The sequence below is a fragment of the Eschrichtius robustus genome, chromosome 13, assembly GCF_028021215.1.
Source record: "Eschrichtius robustus isolate mEscRob2 chromosome 13, mEscRob2.pri, whole genome shotgun sequence".
Classification (NCBI taxonomy): domain Eukaryota; kingdom Metazoa; phylum Chordata; class Mammalia; order Artiodactyla; family Eschrichtiidae; genus Eschrichtius; species Eschrichtius robustus.
This window is the reverse complement of record NC_090836.1, coordinates 48,062,984-48,086,673: the sequence shown is the minus strand read 5'-3', so window position 1 is coordinate 48,086,673 and position 23,690 is coordinate 48,062,984. Positions and strand designations below refer to the sequence as shown.

At 52.6% G+C, this 23,690-nt stretch overlaps 4 protein-coding genes across 6 annotated transcripts; 2 read left to right on the top strand and 2 right to left on the bottom strand.

The window, feature by feature from the left end:
- The first annotated feature begins 55 nt into the window (after window positions 1-55).
- CYP27B1 (cytochrome P450 family 27 subfamily B member 1) lies at window positions 56-5,546 on the top strand. The gene is made up of 9 exons (XM_068560372.1): window positions 56-1,131; window positions 1,742-1,932; window positions 2,434-2,636; window positions 2,718-2,918; window positions 2,998-3,170; window positions 3,378-3,550; window positions 3,757-3,835; window positions 4,112-4,309; window positions 4,638-5,546. Exons 1-9 carry the CDS (start codon window positions 937-939, stop codon window positions 4,749-4,751), a joined length of 1,527 nt encoding a protein of 508 aa, XP_068416473.1. The 5' UTR covers window positions 56-936; the 3' UTR covers window positions 4,752-5,546.
- Window positions 5,547-8,772: 3,226 nt separating this feature from the next.
- On the bottom strand, window positions 8,773-12,356 carry MARCHF9 (membrane associated ring-CH-type finger 9). Its single transcript, XM_068561600.1, has 4 exons — window positions 11,926-12,356; window positions 10,698-10,853; window positions 9,880-10,072; window positions 8,773-9,628 (listed from the first exon to the last, which is right to left on the bottom strand). Exons 1-4 carry the CDS (start codon window positions 12,280-12,282, stop codon window positions 9,294-9,296), a joined length of 1,041 nt encoding a protein of 346 aa, XP_068417701.1. The 5' UTR covers window positions 12,283-12,356; the 3' UTR covers window positions 8,773-9,293.
- A 3,012-nt stretch (window positions 12,357-15,368) lies between these two features.
- CDK4 (cyclin dependent kinase 4) lies at window positions 15,369-18,321 on the top strand. 3 transcript variants are annotated; one of them, XM_068560089.1, is made up of 8 exons: window positions 15,369-15,556; window positions 15,983-16,237; window positions 16,401-16,536; window positions 16,650-16,817; window positions 16,982-17,091; window positions 17,353-17,403; window positions 17,544-17,679; window positions 17,913-18,321. In XM_068560089.1, the coding sequence occupies exons 2-8, from the start codon at window positions 16,020-16,022 to the stop codon at window positions 18,003-18,005; spliced, it is 912 nt and encodes a 303-aa protein (XP_068416190.1). In that variant the 5' UTR covers window positions 15,369-15,556; window positions 15,983-16,019; the 3' UTR covers window positions 18,006-18,321. The 3 variants fall into 3 exon arrangements, with proteins under 3 accessions (XP_068416190.1, XP_068416189.1, XP_068416188.1); XM_068560088.1 differs by having other exon boundaries at window positions 15,943-16,237; XM_068560087.1 differs by having other exon boundaries at window positions 15,370-15,556; window positions 16,001-16,237.
- A 2-nt stretch (window positions 18,322-18,323) lies between these two features.
- Window positions 18,324-21,299, bottom strand: TSPAN31 (tetraspanin 31). Its single transcript, XM_068560090.1, has 6 exons — window positions 21,097-21,299; window positions 20,378-20,545; window positions 20,027-20,107; window positions 19,568-19,699; window positions 19,135-19,248; window positions 18,324-19,034 (listed from the first exon to the last, which is right to left on the bottom strand). Exons 1-6 carry the CDS (start codon window positions 21,157-21,159, stop codon window positions 18,960-18,962), a joined length of 633 nt encoding a protein of 210 aa, XP_068416191.1. The 5' UTR covers window positions 21,160-21,299; the 3' UTR covers window positions 18,324-18,959.
- Between the last annotated feature and the right edge of the window lie 2,391 nt (window positions 21,300-23,690).

Genomic DNA, 23,690 nt, shown 5'->3' with positions numbered 1-23,690 from the left:
ACCTTTGCTTTGATTCCAGAACTTCAGAGCTGACTTGCTGACACAGAGCATGCCAGGGCCGGGGGCGCGGGAGTGAGGAGCAGACAGGTGAACTGGGGAGGATTCTGAGGCTAAAAGTGGAAAGGGGCTGCTGACTAGAAAGCCCCACAAAGGGGACTGAGGCAGCTGGAGATTCAGAGCACTCGCTTAGCCCTTGCTCTGTCCAGGAGCCCAGATAAATCTCTCAACTTTTATAATTTGCAAAAAGTTCCTTCATTTCTGCTCCTCAAGCCCCAAATTACCATGGCTGGAAGGACAGGGCTTGTTGACGGAAAAGACCAACCCCCCTTCCCAAGGAATAAAGATGAAGGCTCCTGGAACCATCTTAACCCATTAACCCACCTGCTATCTGCCCAGTGTCGGTACAGGGGGAGGGGGAGATGTAGTAATGCAGGAAAATTGTGCTCACATACCAAAAAGGTGCATCCCGATGAGCCTGGAATCTGAGGACAGCTACAGCTGTGCCTCTTCCCTGCTTCCCTTCCCGGAGGAGCTGGAGGATGGGGAATTCCTGAGGATGGGCCCCAGTGGGCCTAGCTCCCTGAGGAAGTGATGGGAATACCAGGGACCCAGTCTGTATCTTGGTCACCTAAGCCTCACCAAATAGCCTTTCCGAGGAAGAGATTTTTAGGCTGCTGGACTAGGGCACCAGCCCAGGAGGAGAAGCCTCCCCTCCCAAGAGGGTCATTGCAGCATGAGATCCAAGGGAGCCTCTGTGGCAGCTCCGGCCCCGCCTACTGTTCCTGGGTGCTAATCCCCAGCACAGACCACTCCTGAGAGGGGATTGGCTGAGGAGCTTGAAGAGGGGGCGTTGCCACTATCGCGCCCAAGAGTTAAATAGGGGCTGGGGCAAGATGCTCCTGAGAAGCAGGCTTTCGCGGGTTCCCCAGCCAGACCATGACCCAGACCCTCAAGCTCGCTTCCAGAGTGTTCCATCGCGTCCGCTGCCCTCCTGAGCTGGGCGCCTCACTGGGCTCCAGAAGCTCGGACTCAGCGCCCCGGGGCTTGGCGGACATCCCAGGCCCCTCCACGCCCGGCTTCCTTGCTGAACTTTTCTGCAAGGGGGGACTGTCACGGCTACACGAGCTTCAGGTAGAGGGAACCGTTCTCGGGACTGGAGGTTGGCTTTAACAACACCCTAGTGCAGAACGTAGGAGGGAGGGCCAGTGAGAACAGATGCCTATGAATTATGGAAAAGACAAGTTGGGACTGGGGTCGGTCGTTCGCCAGGGGCGAAGTCTGTCCCAACACCAGCAGAGGAGTGCGTTCAGAAAGCGCCTTCTCGCCGTGCAGAATTCTGGAGACTCGGTAGATCCAGGACAAGTGCGCGGGAGGCACGTTTGGCTTAAAGTTAGTGCGCTCCTGTACATTCAGTGGAGGCTCGTCCTGAGATGGACAGTCCACGTGAGGAACCTTTAGGGGTTTCTCCGCCCAGGTGACCAAAGAGAGGTCCTGAATGTCAGCTCTGCACCAAGTCCCCCCTCCCCGCCCGCCCCCCCCCCCCTTTGTCAATCACACTCAAACTTCCTAGGGATGGGAAGTGAGGGAAAGAGGAGGAGGGGTTTGCAGCGTCAGAGCCTTACACTGCTTGGGAGCAGAAGCTCCCTCTTTCAAACCCCAAACAACGCCCTTGGCGTTGGCACGAGCCGAGGTGGCAGTTGCCGGCCCGGGTCTCCAGTGTCCGCTGCTCCTGTTCTCCCAGGTGCAGGGCGCCGCGCGCTTTGGGCCGGTGTGGTTGGCCAGCTTCGGGACGGTGCGCACTGTGTACGTGGCGACCCCTACACTCGTCGAGCAGCTGCTACGACAGGAGGGACCCCGGCCCGAACGCTGCAGCTTCTCACCCTGGGCGGAGCACCGTCGCCGCCGCCAGCGGGCTTGCGGACTGCTCACCGCGTGAGTCCTCTGGCCCCAAAGCCCCGACGCCCAGCTGCGTTCCTCTTTTGTGGCCGGTCTGGAGGCAGTCTGGGGATGTGGAGGGAGGTCGGTCGTTTCCCCGAACCTTCTGGCAAATCGAGGTTTCCACCCCAGTCTGTTTCGCCCAAGCTCAGGTAGAGAGCCCGGCTCTCGCCTCCCTTTCCGCTCTTTTTCTTTTGAAGCCAGAATCCTGGGAACTCACGGAAGGGGCTGAGGCACCAGGATCTAGATGTAAAGTAAGATTCTGTGACTCAGCTTACCCAGGAACCCAGGCCCCTCCGGGGCAGGAAATGAGTAACGAGGAGGGGGGATGGAAAGCGGGTGCAGGCAGGGGCAGGTTTCTGTACCCCCAAGGGAACAGACGCAATCCCTCTCCTGGCCACCCCAGCCCAACACACTCCTCCAGCGCAACCAGCCCCGTCGGGCCGCCTCTACACACCACCGTCTGCCCTGATGCGCCCCTTCTCCACACCCCCGCAGGGAAGGCGAAGAATGGCAGAGGCTCCGGAGCCTCCTGGCCCCGCTCCTCCTCCGGCCTCAAGCGGCCGCCCGCTATGCCGGGACCCTGCACGACGTGGTCGATGACCTTGTGCGGCGACTGCGGCGCCAGCGGGGACTGGGCGCTGGGCCGCCCGCCCTGGTTCGAGACGTGGCAGGAGAGTTTTACAAGTTTGGACTAGAAGGTGAGTCCCTAGACAGGGGCAAGTGTAGGAGGCACCTGGTCCGGGTCTCCCGGTGCCCTGACAGCGCCCCCTCCCGGCCAGGCATCGCTGCGGTGCTGCTGGGTTCCCGCCTCGGCTGCCTGGAGGCCGAAGTGCCACCAGACACAGAGACCTTCATCCGCGCGGTGAGATCGGTGTTTGTGTCCACACTGTTGACCATGGCGATGCCCAGTTGGCTGCACCGCCTCGTGCCCGGACCCTGGGGCCGCCTCTGCCGAGACTGGGACCAGATGTTTGCATTTGGTAAGGCAAATGAAGTCGGAGTGGGGGAGCACAGAGGTGTTCAGCGGTAGTGAGGCGTCCCTGTCCCCTGTGCCCGCAGCCCAGCAGCACGTGGAGCGGCGAGAGGCCGAGGTAGCCATGAGGAGCCAGGGAAAGCCTGAGGAGGACACGGGATTTGGGGCGCACCTGACCTACTTCCTGTTCCGGGAAGAGTTGCCTGCCCCGTCCATCCTAGGGAATGTGACGGAGCTGCTACTGGCTGGAGTGGACACGGTGAGGTTCTCCCTCCATGTTGGGAGTCCCACTTCCGCAGCTTAACCTCCTCAATCTCAGGGGCCATTTTCCTGCTGCAGGGGATCCATTATGGTCCTCTAGGCCAGTTTGGCTTAGCACCTCCTGGGTTCCTGACTGCCTCATATTCTGCCCCTTACGCTGGGTCCCCACTCTCAACCCCTCTGACGCTCTCACCTGTCCCCTCAGGTGTCCAACACGCTCTCCTGGGCTCTGTATGAACTCTCCCGGCACCCCGAAGTCCAGACGGCACTCCGTTCTGAGATCACAGCTGCCTTGGGCCCCGGCTCCAGCGCCCACCCCTCAGCCACTGCTCTGTCGCAGGTGCCCCTGCTGAAGGCTGTGATCAGGGAAGTGTTAAGGTGAGGGGGCAGAAGAGGAGAGCTAGAGAAAATGCTGGGGAAGGGCTGGGGAAGCAGCTAGCGGACGGGAGCAGGGAGAGAGATCAGAGGAAAATGGTACTTTACGCCTGGCCAAGAATGGGTTTGGAAGTTGGGGGGGGGCATGAGAGGGAGGCTACAGCCCCCAGCTTCATCTTGTTGTCTCCCTTTTGTGCCCTGCAATCCAGACTGTACCCTGTAGTACCTGGAAATTCCCGTGTCCCAGACAAAGACATTTGTGTGGGTGACTATATTATCCCCAAAAATGTGAGTAGAGCCTATGGGCCCCTTTTGCTAAGCCATCCCTCACTACCTTGGGACTGTTCCTGTTCTCAGATACTCCCAATAAGCCCTTCAAACCCTCTCCTTGGCCTCAATGCCTCTCTAGGATATAATGGGGCAGTAGAGAAAAGTAGCCCCAGAAAACTTCTACATCGCAACCAACCAGAGCCTGCCTTCGTCCCAGTCCGTAGATCCTGTTCTCTACTTCCCTCCTGGCGTTCCTGGGCCCAAATTGACAAGTTTGTGTGCCTCCCTCACCAGACGCTGGTCACTCTGTGTCACTATGCCACTTCAAGGGATCCCGCCCAGTTCCCAGAGCCAAATTCTTTTCGTCCAGCTCGATGGCTAGGGGATGGTCCAGCCCCCCATCCATTTGCATCTCTCCCCTTTGGCTTTGGCAAGCGCAGCTGCATGGGGAGACGCCTGGCAGAGCTTGAGCTGCAAATGGCTTTGGCCCAGGTGAGTGATCTAGATCTTCTACCTTCCCCAGACCGGAGCTCTAAAGCCATGAGCTCTTCTCCTGATAGGCATAGGAAAATATATAAGACTTGGGAGACCTAATCCTCTGAAATATGTCAATCCCATCATAGGCCTGGAGGGTGAGCGAGGGTATTTGGACTATCTTTTTCCCTACCATAATCTCTTACCGTCATTAACTAAGACATCCCCTACCCGACACAGGTGCCATTCCAACACTGACCATCCTAACACTAATAATGCCCATTACCAATCAAGCCCACCGTTGTAGACCCCTCCCATAGTGATAGCCTTCCTCCTCCCTTTCCAGATCTTGATCCGCTTTGAGGTGCAGCCTGAGCCAGGTGCTGCCCCAGTCAGACCCATGACCCGGACTGTCCTGGTACCTGAGAGAAGCATCAACCTACAGTTTGTGGACAGATAGTCCTGTGGAAGCACACTGTCACCATCACCGTTTCTCTCATCATAGGGGTTTATCAGGCATAAGACCAAGATATGTGTATTCCCGTGGCCTATCTGACCAAACGGCTTACAAAGACCATAGCAAAGTGCTTGAAGCAGCCCTGATTGAGGTGTGAAATATGCACTTGGCCTGACCCAGCAAGCCCTGAGAAAACCATGGTCCATTTGCCTGCTTAGCCCTTCTGGTCAAATCATATGCATCCTTCAAGGGCCAACTCTGATTTTAACTAATAATGCTGGATGGCCTGAGGAAGAATTCGACCACTGGCCTTTTGGGGCTTCACAGTATTCACTCTTGCTGCTAGCTAAGCACTTATCATGGCATGAGCTAAGTAACTGTGCATCTGGTCTGCACCTGGTTGATCCTCTCTCCTTGCATGTGAGCTCTTTGAGAGGAAGGATGAGGTCTTATTCTGTCTTTAAACACCCTGCCAGGGCCTATCCCTGACTGGGTGACACCATATCGATTCTCAGATTGTATTTGGACAATGAGACAGAAGGGATAAGCAGCTTACCAGGCTCTGTCTACCCTGCTCCTTCCTCATTTTGCCCCTAGGAAGGTGAGTCTATCCTCACCTGGTGTATGATTTTTAAAAAACTCTCCTTGGCTCTCTGGTCACTATTAGGTTTGGCTTGTCCCACCACTTAGGTCACAGGCAGAGATATCTTTGGACCTGTCCCTGCCCAACCCTTCCTTTCATATATTGAAGTTTTTAAATATTCAGTTTTTAAATTAAAAAAATTTTTGAATGTTCCATCCTTGACTTTTGACTGACTTATTTTCCACTCTCACTTCCTATAAGACCTGGAGGCAAGACCATCACACAAACCCTCCACTTTGGTTTCTCAGGTCCTGGGAGTGACCCCATAACAGGACCTAGGTGGGAGGTCTAGACACCTGGGAGAATGGTTTGCATCACAAACCCAGACACATTTCTTTTCTTTTTTCTTTTTTTTTAATTAATGAAGATACTTTTAATAATTACGGCCATCACAGATTGAGGCAGTGATTTAACTTACAGAACTGTGGTCTAAGTAATTTAGCAGTTTTCTTTAATTTTTTATTTTCTTAACTTAATCTTGAAGACAAACCACAGAACTTACTATTCACTTGTGATTCTACATTTAATTATCTCCAAAATATAGAGAAGATCATTGAGGACAAGATTTTATAAAAATTTGGGGGACTATCACAGGTACATAAAGAGAACTAATTATTAAATTATTCTTTATGTTTGGTCAGTTTTGCCAGACACATTTCTATCTGTAGTGGGAACAGCCAAGTCTGGCTCCCTGTAAGAGATTAAGGGGGTGGTGGTGAAAAGTAGCTTCAAGGGCTAGGCTGTTAAAAGGGTGGATAGGGACTTGCCGAGATGGCCAGAGACGGCTGACTCTTTGGTAGAAGAGTGCTTTTGGAACCTGAAGTGCCAGGACCAAAGGACACCCTAGCATGGACACTCTGTCCTGCCTGGAGAAGGTGCACCAAGGCAATTTCCTTCAGAGAAAGACAGGGATACAGACAGAGAAGTGAAGTCAGACAGACAGGATGAAAGCCAAGTGTGGAGGTGGCCAGAAGCCCTAGGGCACCAAGGCAAGAGAAGAGGGGTGGGCAGCAGGAGCCCCTGTTTCCCTGAGTCAGCATTCTCTGGCCCCCCAGTGGCTGGGCTCCGTTCTCCCCTTGTAATGTATATAGATTAGCTTCCATCCAAATACATCTCTCAGCACATTCCCTGCAGCTCCTTCTGTAGCCTAGCTTACCCTCCCCATGTCAGGACTTGTTCCCCTTCCTCCTGCTCCCCTCCATTCCAATTAGCAGATGGAGACAGAGATTTCGCTTCACACTTCCCCCTCCTCTCACCACCTCAGCCCCTGCCCTAGACATGGCTCCCTGACTGCAGAAACTCCGTCAGCCACTGGCCTTCTGGGAGCTATCTATTTATGTTAAGACCTACAGAGGGGCAGTGTATACCCAAGGCCCTGTGCAGAGACCAAGGTTTGTGTGCTTTTATTGCCCCTCCTCTCAGCTCCTTCTCTGCTGGGTTCTCAGTCTCCACCCCCATTCCCTATCACTAAGCTCAACTTGAACCTAAGTGACCTGATTTTTAGCAGTTTTGAGCTTGGAGGGGAAGTAACGCCCAGCTTCCTCTCAGACCCTTTCCTCTGGAATCACTGGGTAAGATTTTGCACACCCACACTCCTCATGGGAAAATAGGACGGCTCACTTGAGGAGGGCAGCAGTTCTTATGACCCCTCTCCTGGACAAGAATCTCTTAAAGGTGGAATAAGGGAAAGAAAGAGGACCCTACAGATCGCTGGTCCCAACTTCCATACCAAGACCTCCAATGGTCCTGAAGGGGAGGGGAACATACTGTCTCACCGGGCCTCGTTTTAGGACGCAGGGTGGAAACAGGGGCGGTGTGTTTGTGTGTAAGCGTGCCTGTGCTCTTGGGTATGTCTGAGCCTCCATGTGCGGCCATTGTGGGGGACAGCCCAGGCTTGGCACAAGCCTCATCTGTGTCATAGCTACCTAAGCCCTGTCTGCCAGGATAAGAACTAAGAGTCACTTGGATTTACTGTCTCCCTTTTGGTCTCCACCAGCTATTCTGTGAAAGGCAAATCAGTGAAGTCTGGCCCTTCTGTCTCCCCAGGTGGGGAATGTGGAAGGTTATCTCTCTGGGAAACGATTTCCCACTGGAAAAAATGGGAGGCTCAGCCTCAGTCCTCTCTCCACTTTGATCCCCTCCAAGTTTGGAGGTGATGCACTTCAACACTTCCAGGTAACTCAAACCCAAGTACAGCTTTGGTTCCTATATTCCCAGGCGAGTCTGGGTGCCAGCACCGCGGACAGCGACCAAGACCCCCTTTGGAGAGGGATGGGGAAGACCATTTCCTGGGCAAGGATATGTGACCTTTAATAGAGAAGCACTGTCCCCAAAACATTTCCAGGGAGAAGGCAGAGCAGAATCTTCCCTGAGAGAAGGACCAATAATAGGAAAGGCCTCTGGATCTGACTTAAGCAATGTTATGAAGTAATTATTTTAATTGCTGATGAATAGTTCACGTAAAAGACAACATCATTCATATAATACACAGCCCCAAGGCCTCAAGAGAAAGAGACCAGGCTTTAGGCTGACATTTAACCAGTCCGTCCCAAACCTCTTCTCTATAAACAACAGCCCTCTATGCTGCTGGCTCCAAGCACAAGATCTTCCAGTTAATATCACTAGCTGGGGCACAGCAGGATCAGACCTGTGACCCTGAATTGCCATAGCAGTAGCTTAAACTGGGGTTGGAGACTCATAACTCTGAGAAATTCTGTCTGCCTCACTCCAAACGAGTCCAAATTCACTTCATACCACTTCTCTGGGTGAGCACATTACCTGGTAGGGATTAATAGAACCCACAAGATCCCCAGAACTAGAAGGATTGCTCCAGGCTTCCCCATTCCCCAATGTTTAGGGAGCTGGAGGAGCTCTCATTCTTGCAAATAACCACTATCCTTCACATGCGCAGTGTCTATTTCCCCTCATATTTTCCATATCTATTATAACACTTAACACAAATTTCCAAGGCTCTGTGCAACTCCAGATGAAAAACATTTTGGAATTTGTTAACCAGCTATTGTTTGAAATAAATGGAACATCAACTAGTCTAGAGATCTTTTTATGCCATCACTGATTTTCTTTGCAATGGCATTCAACCTATCCCTCATTTATCCTCAATCCAACCCTATGAGGTAGACAGGAAAACCACGTGGAGAGATTATTTTCTAAATCACACAACACGCAGGTGTCAGGTCCACCCCTTAGATACTTCTGAGCACTGCCACCTAGCAGCCAATGTGAATTATTCACCACCAAGTGGGAGTTACACCTCCAACTCAGAATCCACTGCTGCATTTGGGATTTGCAGCCTCTGCAGAGAAACCTGCCCACACCTCCCAACCCTCCAGAAAAGCCCCAGATGAGAAAGGAGTCTCCACGTGCATATAAATGATTCTTTATGCCCTCCCCCCATGCAATGGGGGGAGGAGCAGGGGGAAGTACCCCCACCCTCATGCAGGGAATGGGAGGTCAATGTATACTAGTCTTATTGCCAGCTGCCCTGTGGCCATGGGGTGGGGATTGGGGGGGTCTACAGCCCCTTTCTTCTGGCATTGGTCCCCCTTCACCAAGTCACCATAGTGGAGCTGGGGGGCTGGAGGCCCTAGGAGCTGAGGTAAGGACGGTTCTCTAGGGAAGAAAAGATGCTCTCCCCACCTGCCCACCGGCTGCCGCAAGATGAGTGTGAGGAGCTGTCAGTGGGGGCTGGAATGTCATCCAGGCATCTCTACCCAGTGGGCAGTAGAGGCCAGACAATGTCTCCAGCTTGAGGCTGCCCACAGAGATCCTCAGTGGTGGGGCAGTGTGCCCCAAACACCTTGTCCAGGTGGTACCTCCAGCAGCCATGACAGCTTATCTCTGGCTGATGCACTGATTCAAGATCCCCACTCCTGGAGTTTAGTTCAGACTGTGGTGACCCTCATGACAACCTCGCGGCCAGAATGGGAACTGGAACGGGGATCTGGTGGCCGCAGCTGTCCAAGTAGATGCAGGATTGTGTAACCACAGCGCTGAGGCAAGAGCGTCCGCATGCGCTGGGCGGCCAGGGGGCGGCTGGTGGCCCCAGTCGGGGGGCCCGTCCGTGAGGTCCTGGGGCCCGGCTTCCCTGCCGTCCCTCCCCCTGCATCTCCTCCTATGTCCTTGGTCTTGTCGTAATTCAGGACCTTCCACTGCTGGTTTACTGCCTGCCAGCGCTTGAAGATACGGTAGACAGAGGAGCCTTCATGGACGATGAGGCCTGAGCAAGAGGATAAGAAATCCAGGGTGAACTGCTGCCCAGACCTAGGCCAGAGGTACTTAAGCAAGCATTTCTCCAGGGGGAGGAGATAGGGTTTGCAAATGGCCTGGAGAAGCAGGGAAGGGAGATAGCTCTAAAGGCCCCCAATGGTAGAAAATGTGGCCATGAAACTGAGGGAATGGGCAGGGAAAATTAAGTGTGTGAGTTGGAGGAAGATGCTGAGCAGGTGAGAGAGAGAGAGGTATCCTCACCTATGCAGACGACATCCATGAAGCCGTACATGCCGTAGCAGATCTGAAAGAGCAGATCTTGCCGTTGCCACTTGGCTGAAGGGCTGAGTGAGGACCAGATGAGCCAGGAGATGCTGGCGACAAGGAAGAGTGAGCCCAGAACTATGGCTGCAATCTGGACCTTCTCAATGACCGTCAGGGAGATGGCCTGCCACTGTGTGGGAGAAAAGGCTCCAAAAAGTCACAGAAAGAGACAGAGGACCAGATTAGGGTGGCCCTGAATAGGAGGATGCACCAGGAGCCTTCCCGAAACCCTTCAGGCAGGATTAACAATCTGCTTCTCTGTGCCTTGATCACATCTAGAATGTGGCATCTCTCACATTGTTTGAGATCATTTTCTGTCTTATTTTAGAAAGGCATGATCAGGCAGATGCTCTGAAGCCAGACCATCTAGGTTTGAATTCCAAATCCTTAGTCCATTACTTACTGGCTAAGTAACATAACTATTAGGATTATTATGAAGATTAAAAGAGTTAATACACACCAAGAACTTGATACATAGAAAACTCTACATGTTTGCTACCAGCAGTAGCAGCAGCACTACCATCTTTTCCTCTTTTGTTGTCCCAGGGCCTGGAACACAGGTGGCGCCCAATAAATGTCTTTGTGAGTAAATGAAGGAAGGGAGGATTTACAGACAGACGCTAAATTATGGCAATGGTAAGGAGGGTGACTTTGAAAGCAAGAGTAAATGCTTAAATAGGCTCCCTGGAGGGTCCCTGATTCTAATTGCTGAAAGGCCCTTGCCCCAGTCTCAGAGTTCTCCCCTTGCACCTCACCTGCAAGGGATTCTTGGTGCTGATCGCCAGGACCTGGTACTTGAAGTAGCAGAGCTCACAGCTCCAGGAGCCCCGCTCGCTGATCCAGCGGATGAGGCAGGGCTGGTGCGTGCAGCGCACGGAGCCGTCGCAGCGGCAGGGGCTCAGGAGCTCCCCCTGGAGGAAGAGTGAGGAGGGTTCCTGTCAGCTATCGCCACCCGACCCCAGTCCTCTCCACTACAGGAGAGGAAAACCTCCTCTCCAGGTCAGTCAGTCTCCCACCTTAAAAAAAATAAAAAATAAAAAAATAAATCAGGCTTTTCACCCAAAACAGGGCAAGAAGCTAAGGCTGCAGCCTAAAAGAAAAAAATCAGAGCTCAAGGTAAACTTCCCTGGCCCAATAGAAGAGACATGGAAAGGGACTGGGGGGCCGGGGGAGGGTTGGCCGGTGAATATTGGGTCTTCTCTGTTTCCAGAGTTTGAGGAGGGTGCTCTTTAAGGGTTCCCAAATGGAAGGCTGCCACTTAGGATCTGGAGAGACAGGAAGGGAGGGTCAGAGCTTCTGAGCCATGCCTTCCTAACCCACTCCCCATCACTGTAAAGTATTTCACAGATGTGGTGCAGACTGGGATAGGTTACAGTCCTCAGTTTCCACGTATCAAAAAGGGGGAAATCCTAAGAGTGTGAGTGGAGGGTGTTCCCCTTTAATCAAAGAGCAATTTCTCACGACATAGAGACACCCCCCCCCCCATACTATCCCGGGACAACTTTGTCCATAACATTTAAACAGAGAATATTCTTTGGAATGAGAAGGAAAGTTGTGGAATGGGAAGTGAAGAAAAGTGCCCCACGTAGAGAACTACTGAGGAAGGCAAGGGCACCGGCTGGGCCTCTCCCTTCAAGAAGCATTCTCCTCTCTGCCTACCTCCCAGAGGATAGGCCCTCTCGGCCTACAGAGACCCTGGGGTGAGAGAAGTGGGCGAGAAAGGGTGTCTCGGTTAAGGGGAGAGAGAGATTTTGAGCCCTCCCAGGAGAAAGCCCCACCCCTTCCTGGGGACCCCTGATCCCCCTCCACGCCATATCTGCGCTCCCGGAGTCTCCAGCCAAGCCCCCCAACCTCACTCCACTTCCACCCCGGGCGCTGGGTCCCGCCCAGCTTCCTCAGGCCCCGCCCCCTGATCCCGGTCTCCCCGGGCGCCCCAGGTGCGCGCCCCACCCCTCCCCGCCCCGCCGGATGACCGGGCCTTACCTGCTCCGGGCCCTGGAAGCAGATTCGGCACTGGGGGGTTCGGAGCCCGCTGTCCAGGCTGCTGCTGAGCGACAGGGCGTCCAGCGCGCCCGGGGGCGGCGGCGGCGGCGCGGGCGGCGGCGGGGGTCCGGCCCGCGGCTCCTTGTCGCCGGCCAGGCCCCGGGCCCTCGGCTGGGACCCGTAGTACTCCTCTTCGTCTCCGTCGCCGTCCCGGGTCGAGCAGCCGGCGAAGGGCGCCCAGCCGCAGCCGCCTCCCCCGCCCCCCCGGGGCTGCGGCTCGGCCCGGGGCCGCCCCCCGCCCGTCAGCACCAGCAGCTTCAGCTCGTTCAGGAACATGCGGAGCCGAGACTTGAGCATCGTCCGGGCGCCGGGGGTCGGGGGGCGGCGTGCAAGGGGGGCTCTCGGGAGGCTGGGGGAAGGGAGAGGACAAGGCCGGGAAGGGGGCGCGCGCTGGAGAGCCGAGCCCGGCTGGGGTCTTCGGGGCCTGCGAGAGCCGTTCACTGCTGCCACAGCCGGGGTTGCAGGGCTTGCGGGGCCGAGAGGGCTGGCGGCCCGGGGGCCGGGGGGCGGGCAGCCATGGCCGGGGCAGTGGGCGGGGAGGGGGGCTCAGGGTGTCGCGCCCCGCGGGTCCGGGTCCGGGGCGGGCCGGGCTCCCGGGGTTACGCGCCCCGGTCCTCCTGCGGCGGGGCCTCCCCCCATCGCCGTCCTCCTGGCCCCAGTCCCGCTCCGGCTCGCGGCTCCGGCTCGGCCCGTGCGCTCGGCGGTGGCAAATGGCGGCTCCTTCCGGCGGCGGCGGCGGCGGCGGCGGCGGAGACCCCCCCGGAGCGGCGGGCGGGCGGGGCGGGAGCCGGGGAGCCGGTGAGGGATGGAGGGAGGGGCGGGGCGGGGAAGGGGAGAGGAGGAGAAGTGGCCGCGGCTGCGCATCCCCGCCCTGCCCGGCACGAGCAGGTGTCCCCAGAGGCGGGGGCGAGTGTGCGAGCCCGGGGGAGGGTGGAGGGAGGGGAGTGGCCAAGGAAAGGGGGTGTGCGCACGGGTAGAATAGGTGTGTGAATGGGGGTGTGTGTGTTGGAGGGGTGAGCGGGTGAGGATGGAAGGTGAGTGGTCAAAGACGCAGGTGCACCAGGGAGGGAGAGGCTTGTGCAAAATGGGAGTGTGCAAAGAAAGCAAGCTATGCAACTGTCCGAGGTGAGTGAGCAAGAGATGGACTCAAGCAATAAACACTTTTACACAAAAGACTGAAACGTGTGCACGGTGTGTGACTACGGAAAAGAGATAAGTGTGTAAGGGCTCGAATTGGATTGTATGAGAAACAGAAGTGTGTAATTGTAATGTGTGAGGGAGGTGAGTGAGCAAGGGAGACTGGAGTGCTAAAGGGATGAGTGTCTTTCCTGGTATTCTCCTGACCCACCACCACTGCAACTGAAGTGAACAATACGTAACACACGCACATGCTTAGCTCTTTGCTCTTATGGGGGTCTTGACCCTGAGAACCAGTTGTACCCCCTCATCACATTATTTCTGCCTTACACTTACATCCTCCCTCTCCTCTCCTTTTCAGTGCTTAGAGAAAAGGAATTCCAGGGGAGCTCACTGGGTCAAACACAATGGAAAAAACTAATTAGTAAAAGAGTAATTAACAGGAGAAGGGAGGGTATGTAATCAGGGACAGACTGTCAAACTAAGGATCCTCAATAGAAAGTGATTAAGGAGAGTAATGCTCTTATGAAGCATTCAAATATTTTGGATGGTGGATGAATGAATCAGAAAAAGGGGCTGGAACCCAAGCCAACATAGAGGATGACTTCTATTTTAAAAACAGTGAGTGGAGGGTGAGGCTAAAGTGGACCCTGCTGGTGTAGGATGGAAGTTTGACACACTCAGAGACACTTAGCCTTCCAGAAGGTTTACAGACCAACCAATCCTAGCAAAACAGCCAATGAAACATACTCCTCACAAGCCCCTTAGCCAGTTAGGACCTTGAGATTTTTCTTACTAGTGTCCCAGTTGCCTTTGCCAGCAAGGGCCCAGAACTACAACAAGTAGAATGCAAAGAGGGGGAATCTATACTGACATGTCTTCCATTTTGCCCTGGAGCATGGTTTATATTAAATCTCAAGCCTGAACTCTTACATCCTCAGGCAGATGGTTAAGGAGAATAGAAGTTAGGGCACAAGGAGAGCAAATAGAGTAATAGAATGGTTTCAGATTTTAGACAGTTTATCATAAATGAGACACTGATTCCTTCCTTCCCTTATTCCCATTCCCCCAAAGGGTTGGGAGATAAAGAAGTTGGAGCCAGTAAGACAAGGGAAGTCAGAGAAACTTGCCTGTTGTCTACCTAGATGTCTGTGAACAGAGTCTATTTAGGAAAAGTCTGTTCTGAGGAGGGGCAAGGGCTAAGAAAGCTTGCAATAGGGGAAAAAAGGGAAACACAATGACCCCATATAAGGAGTCACAAGGTTTTGCAGAAGGGCACAGTCATTTTCATGCAGCGTGGTGGTAACTTCCTTGCACATGCTCACTCCTATATCTACCCATCTATATCTGCTGTATATAGTATCATACACATATATATACACATACACACATATGTCATAGCATCTTACTGCAGAAAAGAACCTTAAAGTTCAAGTATTCCTGTTTCTGGCTCATCAGTAACTTCTCTGCCAGAAGGTATCTGGTCTCTGCCTTAACACTCCCAGGAAGAGGTGAAAGTTGGGAAGAGGGAAGGAGATTACCTTGCCACTCTTCCTGTTGGATTACTGTATTAATCTGCCTTCCATCAGTCCTTTAATCCTAGTTTTGCCCTCATATGGGTACTGTCTACTCCCTATTTTATATGACCACATATAAAATATGTGGCTATATCTTCACAGATAGCCTTATCACTAGTTTAAAGGACACAAACAAAACCCCCACATAAATACAGGAAGCAAGCACTCAGTAAAAATTTGTTGAATGAGTGAAACAAAGACACAAATGAGAATATGTTTTTCCGATAGCGGTGGAGCAGAAAGACGACCGCACCACCTCCCGTCCCCCGACCCACCTCCCCGCAAGGAGAGAGAGTGAGAGACGGGTAGTGAGACTGGAGATGCACTCAGGCTCGGCTTCCAGCCCAGTGTTGGGAATCCTGGGTGGCCCCGGTTGCCATGGCATCGCATTGGACTCCACCCTCTCTCTTCTCCCGCCCCACCCCCGAGCCGGAGTTACGGCAGCCAGTCACGTGCCCTGCTGCGTAACCACACCTCTGCTTCTCCAAGCAATGTCAAGCGGTCACGTGTGATAGCAACAGGTCACGTGGTTGCCATCGCCCCTCCGCCCCTTTCCCCTCCCCGCCCCCTTCTCGTTCAAAGCCGCTCCCGGCTGCCCCTCTGCGCCTGAGTAGTATGGTCACGTGCTCCGAACGTCCGGCGTTCGCCCCGCCCCCTCGATTTCCGCGCGCCTCTTTGGCAGCTGGTCACATGGTGAGGGTGGGGGTAAAGGGGGCCGCTCTAGCCTGCGGCCTGTGTCTATGGTCGGGCCCGTAGCGTCCAGCTGTCCCGGACCGAGCTCGAGTGTATGGCGCCGCAGGAACCGGCTCCGGGGCCCCGATAACGGGCCGCCCCCGCAGCTCCAGACACGGGGTGAGGTAAGTGTAGCCCTTTCCAGGAATGGGGACCATACTCGCCCTCCACGGCTTCCTACGCGGGTTGGTTATGGAAGGGTCGCTCGAGGGCGGGAAGTGGGGCAGGGTGTGATATGTTCCTTTGTGGCCTTAAGAAGGTGCAATTTCAGGGACTGGGTGTAGGGTCTTCGATGTAGGGAGTGTGTCGTGTGGCATTTCCCTTGTGCGGGGTTCGATCGCCCCAAAGGAAAATGCATTTTTTTATTCTAGGAGCTCACGCGGCTGGAGGGGTTGGGGTTAGGGTCATTGTGTTACCTGGGAGTCGGCATCATGGAAGTTTGGGAAAGGGACGGGATGCTGTTGGTGTTGTCTTTGTGATGTCTTTTGTGGGAGTCACTTTGTTGCTGCAGGCTCATACCATCCGAACTGTGGAAGGAATTTCGGTGGTAGGAGTCTCTGTGATTGTAGGGTCTTCTCTGGTCTGAGAATGGCTACCCCTCGATATGAGCCAGTGGCTGAGATTGGTGTTGGTGCCTATGGGACGGTGTATAAGGCCCGTGATCCCCACAGTGGCCACTTTGTGGCCCTCAAGAGCGTAAGAGTCCCCAATGGAGGAGGTGCTGGAGGGGGCCTGCCCATCAGCACAGTTCGTGAGGTGGCTTTACTGCGGCGGCTGGAGGCTTTTGAGCATCCCAATGTTGTGCGGTGAGAAGATGGAGGGTTGGGAGTGGGTAGTAAAAGGGAAAAGACAACCTAACCTATAGGTGTGGAGTGGTGGTCAGGAGAGAAGTGGGGACCCTGAGGGAATAGAGGAGGCCATGTTGGGTCAAAGATGATTGCTCAGTGAGTTACCATTTGTTCCGGCCAGGCTGATGGACGTCTGTGCCACAGCCCGAACTGACCGGGAGACCAAAGTGACCCTGGTGTTTGAGCATGTGGACCAAGACCTAAGGACATATCTGGACAAGGCACCCCCGCCAGGCTTGCCAGTGGAGACCATCAAGGTAAGGTGGGCAGACACTGAGAGGTAGATTGGGACCTTTGTAGTAGCATCTGTTGTGATTTCAGGTGTGGTGCCTAGTTCCCAGTTTCTCTGTACCTCCCCCTTCCAAACCAGGATCTGATGCGCCAGTTTCTAAGAGGCCTAGATTTCCTTCATGCCAACTGCATCGTTCATCGAGACCTGAAGCCAGAGAACATTCTGGTGACAAGTGGTGGGACAGTCAAGCTGGCTGACTTTGGCCTGGCCAGAATCTACAGCTACCAGATGGCACTTACACCTGTGGTCAGTAGAATGATGGTAGCCAAAATGGGTTCTGGCTGGGGGAGGAGAGTGTTTGCCCATAGCAGTTGAGAAGGCATGTGTTTTTCACATCCTTGATTTTAGTGAAGCAGTTGTGCTTCAGGGTAATTCGTAGGGCTCTCATCCACTCTTCTTATTCCCGTTAGGTTGTTACACTCTGGTACCGTGCTCCAGAAGTTCTTTTGCAGTCTACATATGCAACACCTGTGGACATGTGGAGTGTTGGCTGTATCTTCGCAGAGATGTTTCGTCGAAAGTATGGGGCCCAAGTATCCTGAACATCTTGAATTTCCCAAATCTCATACTCATAAACCACATCCATACCCTGCCCGCTCTTCCACTCGAATTCTACTGGCCACCTTGTCCGTAACCAGCAGCTCTGAAATGTCGTGGAATTAGGAATTTCGTAGCCCTTCATTCTCCATACCCTGTGTTTTGAGCCACTAAGTAGTAGTCATTCTACTACCATATCTTTGAAAATGACTGCTACCTAAATGAATGTCTCTTTTCACCTTAGGCCTCTCTTCTGTGGAAACTCTGAAGCTGACCAGTTAGGCAAAATCTTTGAGTAAGTGACCTGCAGAGGGGAAGAGTTTTCCATTCTGAGTCCTTCTCTTTCTGCTGAGCCCTGAATGGCAACTGGCTCTGCCCCTGGAGATGGGGGCTGGAGAAGGGCCCTCCTGACCAGAATTCTCCTGTTCCCCATAGCCTGATCGGACTGCCTCCAGAGGATGACTGGCCCCGAGATGTGTCTCTACCCCGAGGAGCCTTTTCCCCCAGAGGGCCCCGCCCCGTGCAGTCGGTGGTACCTGAGATGGAAGAGTCTGGAGCACAGCTGCTGCTGGTACTGGGCTTGGGCGTGGGCATGGGGTGAGATTGGGGTGGAAAATGGAGCAGGATAAAAGGGACCCAAACACATTGTGGTTACTGAGACTTGTTGGTGGATGGGCTAGTTTTTATTGCTGCTTTGAATGGCTGTCCACAAAGACGGATATAGAAAATAGCCCATCCCAGGTATTGTTGGGGGTGAGCAGAAATCTTCTTTCATGGTTTTCTGACCTTTGCCTCGCTTCTCAGGAGATGCTGACTTTTAACCCACACAAGCGAATCTCTGCCTTCCGAGCCCTGCAGCACTCTTATCTACATAAGGCAGAAGGTAACTCAGAGTGAGCCATGGAATGGTTGCAACAGAACCAGGAGAAGAGAAGCCAACATTTCCCTTCCTTTGAACATTTGAGTGGAGAGCCCCCCACTAAGAAGGTGATCTCTGCCTTCATCTCTGAGGCTATGGAGACGACTCCAACTTTTTATAGAGAATATTTTGCTGCCTTAATGACACTCCCCTCCCACCCCTCCTTTTGAGGCTTATCCTTCTCTTGCCCCCTCTGTGTCCTTACACCAAGGGGTATGTCCCTTGTTCTTCCCCTTCCCTATACCCTGATATTGGGATCCTTTTTTATACAGGAAAAACAACAAAACAAAGAAATCTGGTCTTTTTTTTTTTTTAATGTTTCTTTCTCTGGTTGGCTTTGCCGTTTGGGGATTTGAAAAAACCATTTGGAAGATGGAACTTCCCTGCACATTCTCCTTAGGTCACAGGGCCTACATAGTCAGTGGAGCCCCTCAACTAACTAAAGAGAAGAAAAGGCACTTACGTTGCTTCTTTGATTATGGAGTTTGAATGGTTTTTATTTTTGTATTCACTGAACTTCCCCAAACCGAGTCCTGCTTATTACAAGAGTTCTTGGTTTTCTCTCTGGATCTGTCCCTGATTTACTCTTGGAGCAAAGATGTGTTGAGATGGTCTAGTATGTGGAAGGGAGAAGAGGGGAAACAGCCAGGAATGACTCTAACCCCCATCCCATTTCATGCACTGCCAGGAGCTTCCCATATCCACTTAGGGAGAGAGGAAGGAAGGTTTTTCTTTATTCCTTATAATCTTGCTCCCAACAAAACATGTCAAGGCATAAAGCCTAGCTATTCAATCATCTTTAGGGAGCATGGCAAAGGGCCTTTCCTTTTTCTCAAACAAAAAGGGTTATAGACCCCAGGTTTTCCCTAAGGAAGGAAGAAAAAGCTTAGAGAGAGCAGACAGCAGGAGAGAAGTCAGAAGGATCCAAAGTCTCATAGAAAGGCACTGGGGTTGGCTCGAGGATCCTTCTGATTCCGAAATCTCATTGCTAGCCAAACACCAAGGATCTGTAGAAGCAAAGGGAAAGAGATAAGCACCAATTCTGAATCTCTGGGGCTAAGACTTAGGGGTGTAGAGAAAGGACATAAGGGAACTAGAGAATGTTACCTCTGTAAAGCTAAAGAAGAGTCCAACACCCCCCAGGATTTTCAGGGCTTCATCTGAATGCTTAAGAAGCTTTTCTCCACACATCTGGCATGTGGGGCTCCGGCTTTTGCAGATCTGAGGATAAAACACACGTATGTGTGTTTGGAGGATGCAGAATTGCTACAGTGCTCTATCCTAATATCTATGGTGAATGACGCTAGAAATTATCTTCCAATTCCTCATCAGTACCCTACAGACTGGAATCTCACTTGGCTAATTCTCTAGTCTCTGTATCCACCCCGCCACTCCCACCAGCACACAGCCCCAATACAAGTGAGCTACTAGAGAGAGGCAATCACATTCAAACTCAAATCTGCCAATTGGGGCATTGGCCTTACCCAGTGTCCGACCATTCCCGCCCCGGCACCCTGCACCCTTTCCCACACCAACTCACTGCAGTGCAGAAAGCATAATCTTGTTGGTCCAGGGTTGTGAGGTTGAACAAGCCACAGCAATCAAAACTTCTTTCCAGTTCATCCCGGGTCTTGTTGCTCATCACCCACCAAGAAGCATTGATGACATCTGTCTGGAGGGTATAGGCAGAAGGAAATTATTTGCTGCTAACCTTAAGAATCCCCTACGTCCTGATCCCAGTTCAAGTGCCTCCGTTTCCCTGTTCGAGTGAAGGGAGTTAACATCCTTCAGAAGCAAAGGTGCAGACACAATGATAACTATCCACTTCCTCTGGATCATCCTCATGGACAATTAGCCAGACATCCCAGAGGAAGCAAATGGCTCAAGATTCTGGAAGTAGTGGACCTAAGAATGACCTTTGGGGCCAGACTGAGAGTAAGGAGTTAGTTAGAGGTTAGAGGGGGGAAAAAATCAAGTACTTGAAAGGGCACCCTCTTACCTGTTTGCTTAGGTTAATAGCCAGACATGAGCAAGAGATTCCAAACTGGAAAACGAAGACCAAACCAAGGATGATCATGTACTGAGAGGAAGAGTTATGGGAAAAAAACAAAAAGTCCTAGACTCTTATGTTCCACCTATAATAACCATCTGATCTAGTCATAGAACTTATAAAATTATGTCAGTTGAAAACAATAAAATCATCAGCTTCTGTTTCATAGAGTATGGTATAAGGGAGGGCAAGGAGACATATCCCCAAGATCCCTGAGGTCTCCTACCCTTGTCACTAACATCCTAGCTGACTCGGCCCTCCCAGGAGCCCCGGTGCCCCCATCACTTCAGGTCAGGATACAAAGAACAGCAGTACTTGGTGGTGGTTGACAGCACCCACCAGTCCAGCCACCGCGATGAGAAGAAGGAAGACTCCCACAGCAATGACTCCTCCGATGATGTGGATGCTGGACACCAGACCCAGGCCCTTAGCCCAAGCAGCCACTCCAATGAGCAACAAGCCTACCAGCTATGGGAAACAGAGCAGGATACATCTCAAAGAATTCTAGTGTGCACCACAGCCAAAGGCCATGGCGGGGGGAGGTGGGGGGGGCGGGGCCTGGGGGTTGGACCAGAAAGGAGAACTGAGTTTTGTGTGAATGAGGGAGAGGAGGTGCTACTATCAGGACCAGAAGCATCCCTGGGCGTTCCTCCCATCAGAGGTCAGAATGGCTGGGACAGGGGTGGGAGGTGGCAGGGATAGTAGAGTCTATGAATATAAAATGGAACATTTAGCTTCATCCATCACTTCTATTGGGGAGAAACTTAAGTTCACAAGAGGGAGGGCTGGGCCTTTATGCCCACAGCCTTCAGTTCATTACCCCCACCCCCAGACAAACCCTCTGATCACCGGAAGTCTCCCCTCATCCCACGGAAGTCCCGAGGAATTCCCTCTTCGCCGGAAGTTCCCGGGAATCTTCCCGGAATCCCCAGTACACCCCTCTCCCCATCGGAAGTACCCTAGAGATTCTCCCTGCTCGCTTTTCCGCCCTGAAGCTTCCCCCACCTCCAAAACCTCACCACGTAGACTACGTTGAGCGCGCACAGCGCATTCTTGGAGCAGGCAAAGCCTCCGCAAACCATCTCCCCAGCTTTGGGGACCCAAGTGGGCCCAAGGACTTGGGGGAAGGGTCTTGGGTACCGTCTTCTTGGACCCCGACAGCTTCTGTCTCTTTAAATCGAGTCCAGCCAAACCCAATCCTCTGCGCCTGCACCGTCCCACCCCTGCCTTTGGATTGGCGAAACTCGGAGCTAATCCAGGACGTCGATGGCCTGAATGCCAATCAATCTGCATTGCGTCACTGAACCGCCTGCCGGCCCCTCCTTTAGGTTCTTTATTGGATGAAACTTAAAACTGGGGGCAGGGCTTCCAGAGATTCTCATAGTGACCAGAGCCTAAACTTCAAAACCCCGGATTGAAAACAGAGCTTTCTGTGGTGGCAGCTGGAAGAGGTCTTATCCGAGGGAGGAGGCTCTAGAGAAACTCCGGTGAAGAGAGAGAAGGTGCCGCTTCGAGGGCCGGGTGAAAGGGCTCCTCCCCTCAAGGGAGCGCCCTCCCGCCCCTTTCCCCTTGTCCTGCAGTGACCTCATGATGACGCCCTTGTTCGCTGCTACTGCGTCACACTCTGGAACACCCAGAGAAGCAAAATACTGAGCTATTTACCCCGGCTGCAGAGGCCCCGGGTTGGGCACAGCGACACCTAGCAAATACTCACATATTTGCAAGTGCGTCCACTGGTACACATAGTCTGTTCCATATCCCCTACTAACGGGGTGTGAACATGCTAGAAATTCAATATGAAAAACAGCAGCCTCGGGCCGGCGCATTCCTGTATGTGACAAAGCCACAGGTACAGACATGAGTGTGCTGGAGTCCAGAGTACATGCCTGATCCTGGGCGCGTAAAAAAAAAAAAAAATGACAAAGGGAGGGGTCTGGAATATGCATAAATATGAGGGGAAGGAGGAGTCTTCACATTTTCACTAGGCGCGGCCATAGTGGTTGATCAATATTTGTTTATTATTAAATAAGTGCTTTGACACACGGCCTTCTTCGTGGGGATGGGAAAGGGCATAGTTCCTCTTTCCCCCAAGAGAAAGAGGCAGTCATAGTAGGAACACAAATGAAAAACCTCCCTTCAAACCCACAGAATGATTTACATTTGTGCGTACTTAGATTCTATGACTGCGTTAAGTGGCATCATCTTACCGCTAGAGTCAGACTGCATGGGTTCCAACTTTGCCACTTACTAGCTGTGTAACCTTGGCCAGTTACTTAAACTTTGGCCCGTGCCTGTTTCCTCATCTGTAAAATGGGGATAAATAACAAAACACCTACCTCTTGGGTTGTTGTGAAAATTGAATGAGTTAATATATGTATATAGAATGCTTAGAACAGTACCTGGCACATAGTAAACACTCATTGTTAGTTATTATTGTTCAGGCTATTTTACAGTTTCCCGTGGGTAATCCTAACCCTAATTCTTACCTCCAGCTACACATTAATATATTAAAATCCCCTATCCTCCACAAATAAGTATCAGTTAGATAAGCAGGAGAAGAGGCATTTGGCAGGGCCAGAAAGGTTTGAGTCCTGAAACAAAATGATTACATCAAACTATCCACTATTTCCCCCCTCACCCACCCCTGCATCTTCATTCTGTCCTTCAATTCCTCATCCAGCCTCTTCTCTTTCAGGTCCTAAATCAAGGGCAAGACAGTGGTATTAGGGATAAGGGGAACTGGTTGGCAAGCATCTTAGTTGGGTGGTGTAGTGAAAAGGGTATCAGAACTATAATCAGAAGACCTAGATCGGTATCCTTGTGTCACCTCTTACTGGCCTCTCTGAGCTTCAGTTTCCTTTTCTGTAGAATAGGGATAAAAATCCTACCCCTTGGGCTTGTCGTGAAGTCTACATGTGTGAAAGTGTGTTGTAAACTATTAAGTGTTACAGATGAGTTAATTATTATGAAACTAATTGAACATGGAGCCTGGTGGTTTTGTCTGGTTATAGGTTACTGTCCTCCATAACCTGTTCTCCCTGTACCAACTTGGCCCTTTAAAGCAGGAGGTGGTTGCAGTGGGGTAGCCGACTAAGGTCTGCAAGATGTACACTGCAAGATGTAAGTATGTGAACTCTTCGGATGTGCGGAGTAGGTGGGGAGTACAACTGTGAGCTGGAATGCAGGGCATTAAAGGTGCCAGACCGGGTGTGTATGGATTCCTGTGAGAGTTTGAGACTGAACACAAACCTGTAGGTCATCAAGAGTTTGGGATTGCACCTGGGACCTGGTGTGCCACATTCTCCCAGCACCAACACCCATCTTAATTAGCCACCTCCCACAGGAGGCCCTGGGATGCTTGTTAAGGTCTCTCCATCCACCTGGCTGGGGAATCGTAGCAGGGACTGGCTGGCAGAGCTGATAGGCCAACGCTAGAGGGGGTGGGTGGTGTAGGAGGTAGTGCCGACCCAGGCTGCGGGTTTGAAACTCACCAGTCAGGAAGTGAAGTCGACAGACGGAAGGGCAGGCAGGGGAGGGGAGTTCTGGGGCACAGCAGAAGGGGCCTTCTGGGGTTTGGGGGCTGCGGGGCTATGGGCTTCAGGGCCAGAGGTTG

Excerpts from the sequence above, each read along its gene's own strand:
- CYP27B1 (XM_068560372.1), top strand. The coding sequence starts at position 937 with ATGACCCAGACCCTCAAGCTCGCTTCCAGAGTGTTCCATCGCGTCCGC. Across the intron at positions 2,637-2,717 it reads TTACAAGTTTGGACTAGAAG|GCATCGCTGCGGTGCTGCTG; the intron begins GTGAGTCCCTAG and ends CCTCCCGGCCAG. Across the intron at positions 3,171-3,377 it reads TACTGGCTGGAGTGGACACG|GTGTCCAACACGCTCTCCTG; the intron begins GTGAGGTTCTCC and ends CTGTCCCCTCAG.
- CDK4 (XM_068560089.1), top strand. The coding sequence starts at position 16,020 with ATGGCTACCCCTCGATATGAGCCAGTGGCTGAGATTGGTGTTGGTGCC. Across the intron at positions 16,537-16,649 it reads TGCCAGTGGAGACCATCAAG|GATCTGATGCGCCAGTTTCT; the intron begins GTAAGGTGGGCA and ends CTTCCAAACCAG. Across the intron at positions 17,092-17,352 it reads GCAGAGATGTTTCGTCGAAA|GCCTCTCTTCTGTGGAAACT; the intron begins GTATGGGGCCCA and ends TTTTCACCTTAG.
- MARCHF9 (XM_068561600.1), bottom strand. The coding sequence starts at position 12,282 with ATGCTCAAGTCTCGGCTCCGCATGTTCCTGAACGAGCTGAAGCTGCTG. Across the intron at positions 10,854-11,925 it reads GCTTCCAGGGCCCGGAGCAG|GGGGAGCTCCTGAGCCCCTG; the intron begins GTAAGGCCCGGT and ends CTCTTCCTCCAG. Across the intron at positions 9,629-9,879 it reads CATGGATGTCGTCTGCATAG|GCCTCATCGTCCATGAAGGC; the intron begins GTGAGGATACCT and ends CCTCTTGCTCAG.
- TSPAN31 (XM_068560090.1), bottom strand. The coding sequence starts at position 21,159 with ATGGTTTGCGGAGGCTTTGCCTGCTCCAAGAATGCGCTGTGCGCGCTC. Across the intron at positions 20,546-21,096 it reads CGCTCAACGTAGTCTACGTG|CTGGTAGGCTTGTTGCTCAT; the intron begins GTGAGGTTTTGG and ends TGTTTCCCATAG. Across the intron at positions 19,035-19,134 it reads TCTTCTTTAGCTTTACAGAG|ATCCTTGGTGTTTGGCTAGC; the intron begins GTAACATTCTCT and ends TTGCTTCTACAG.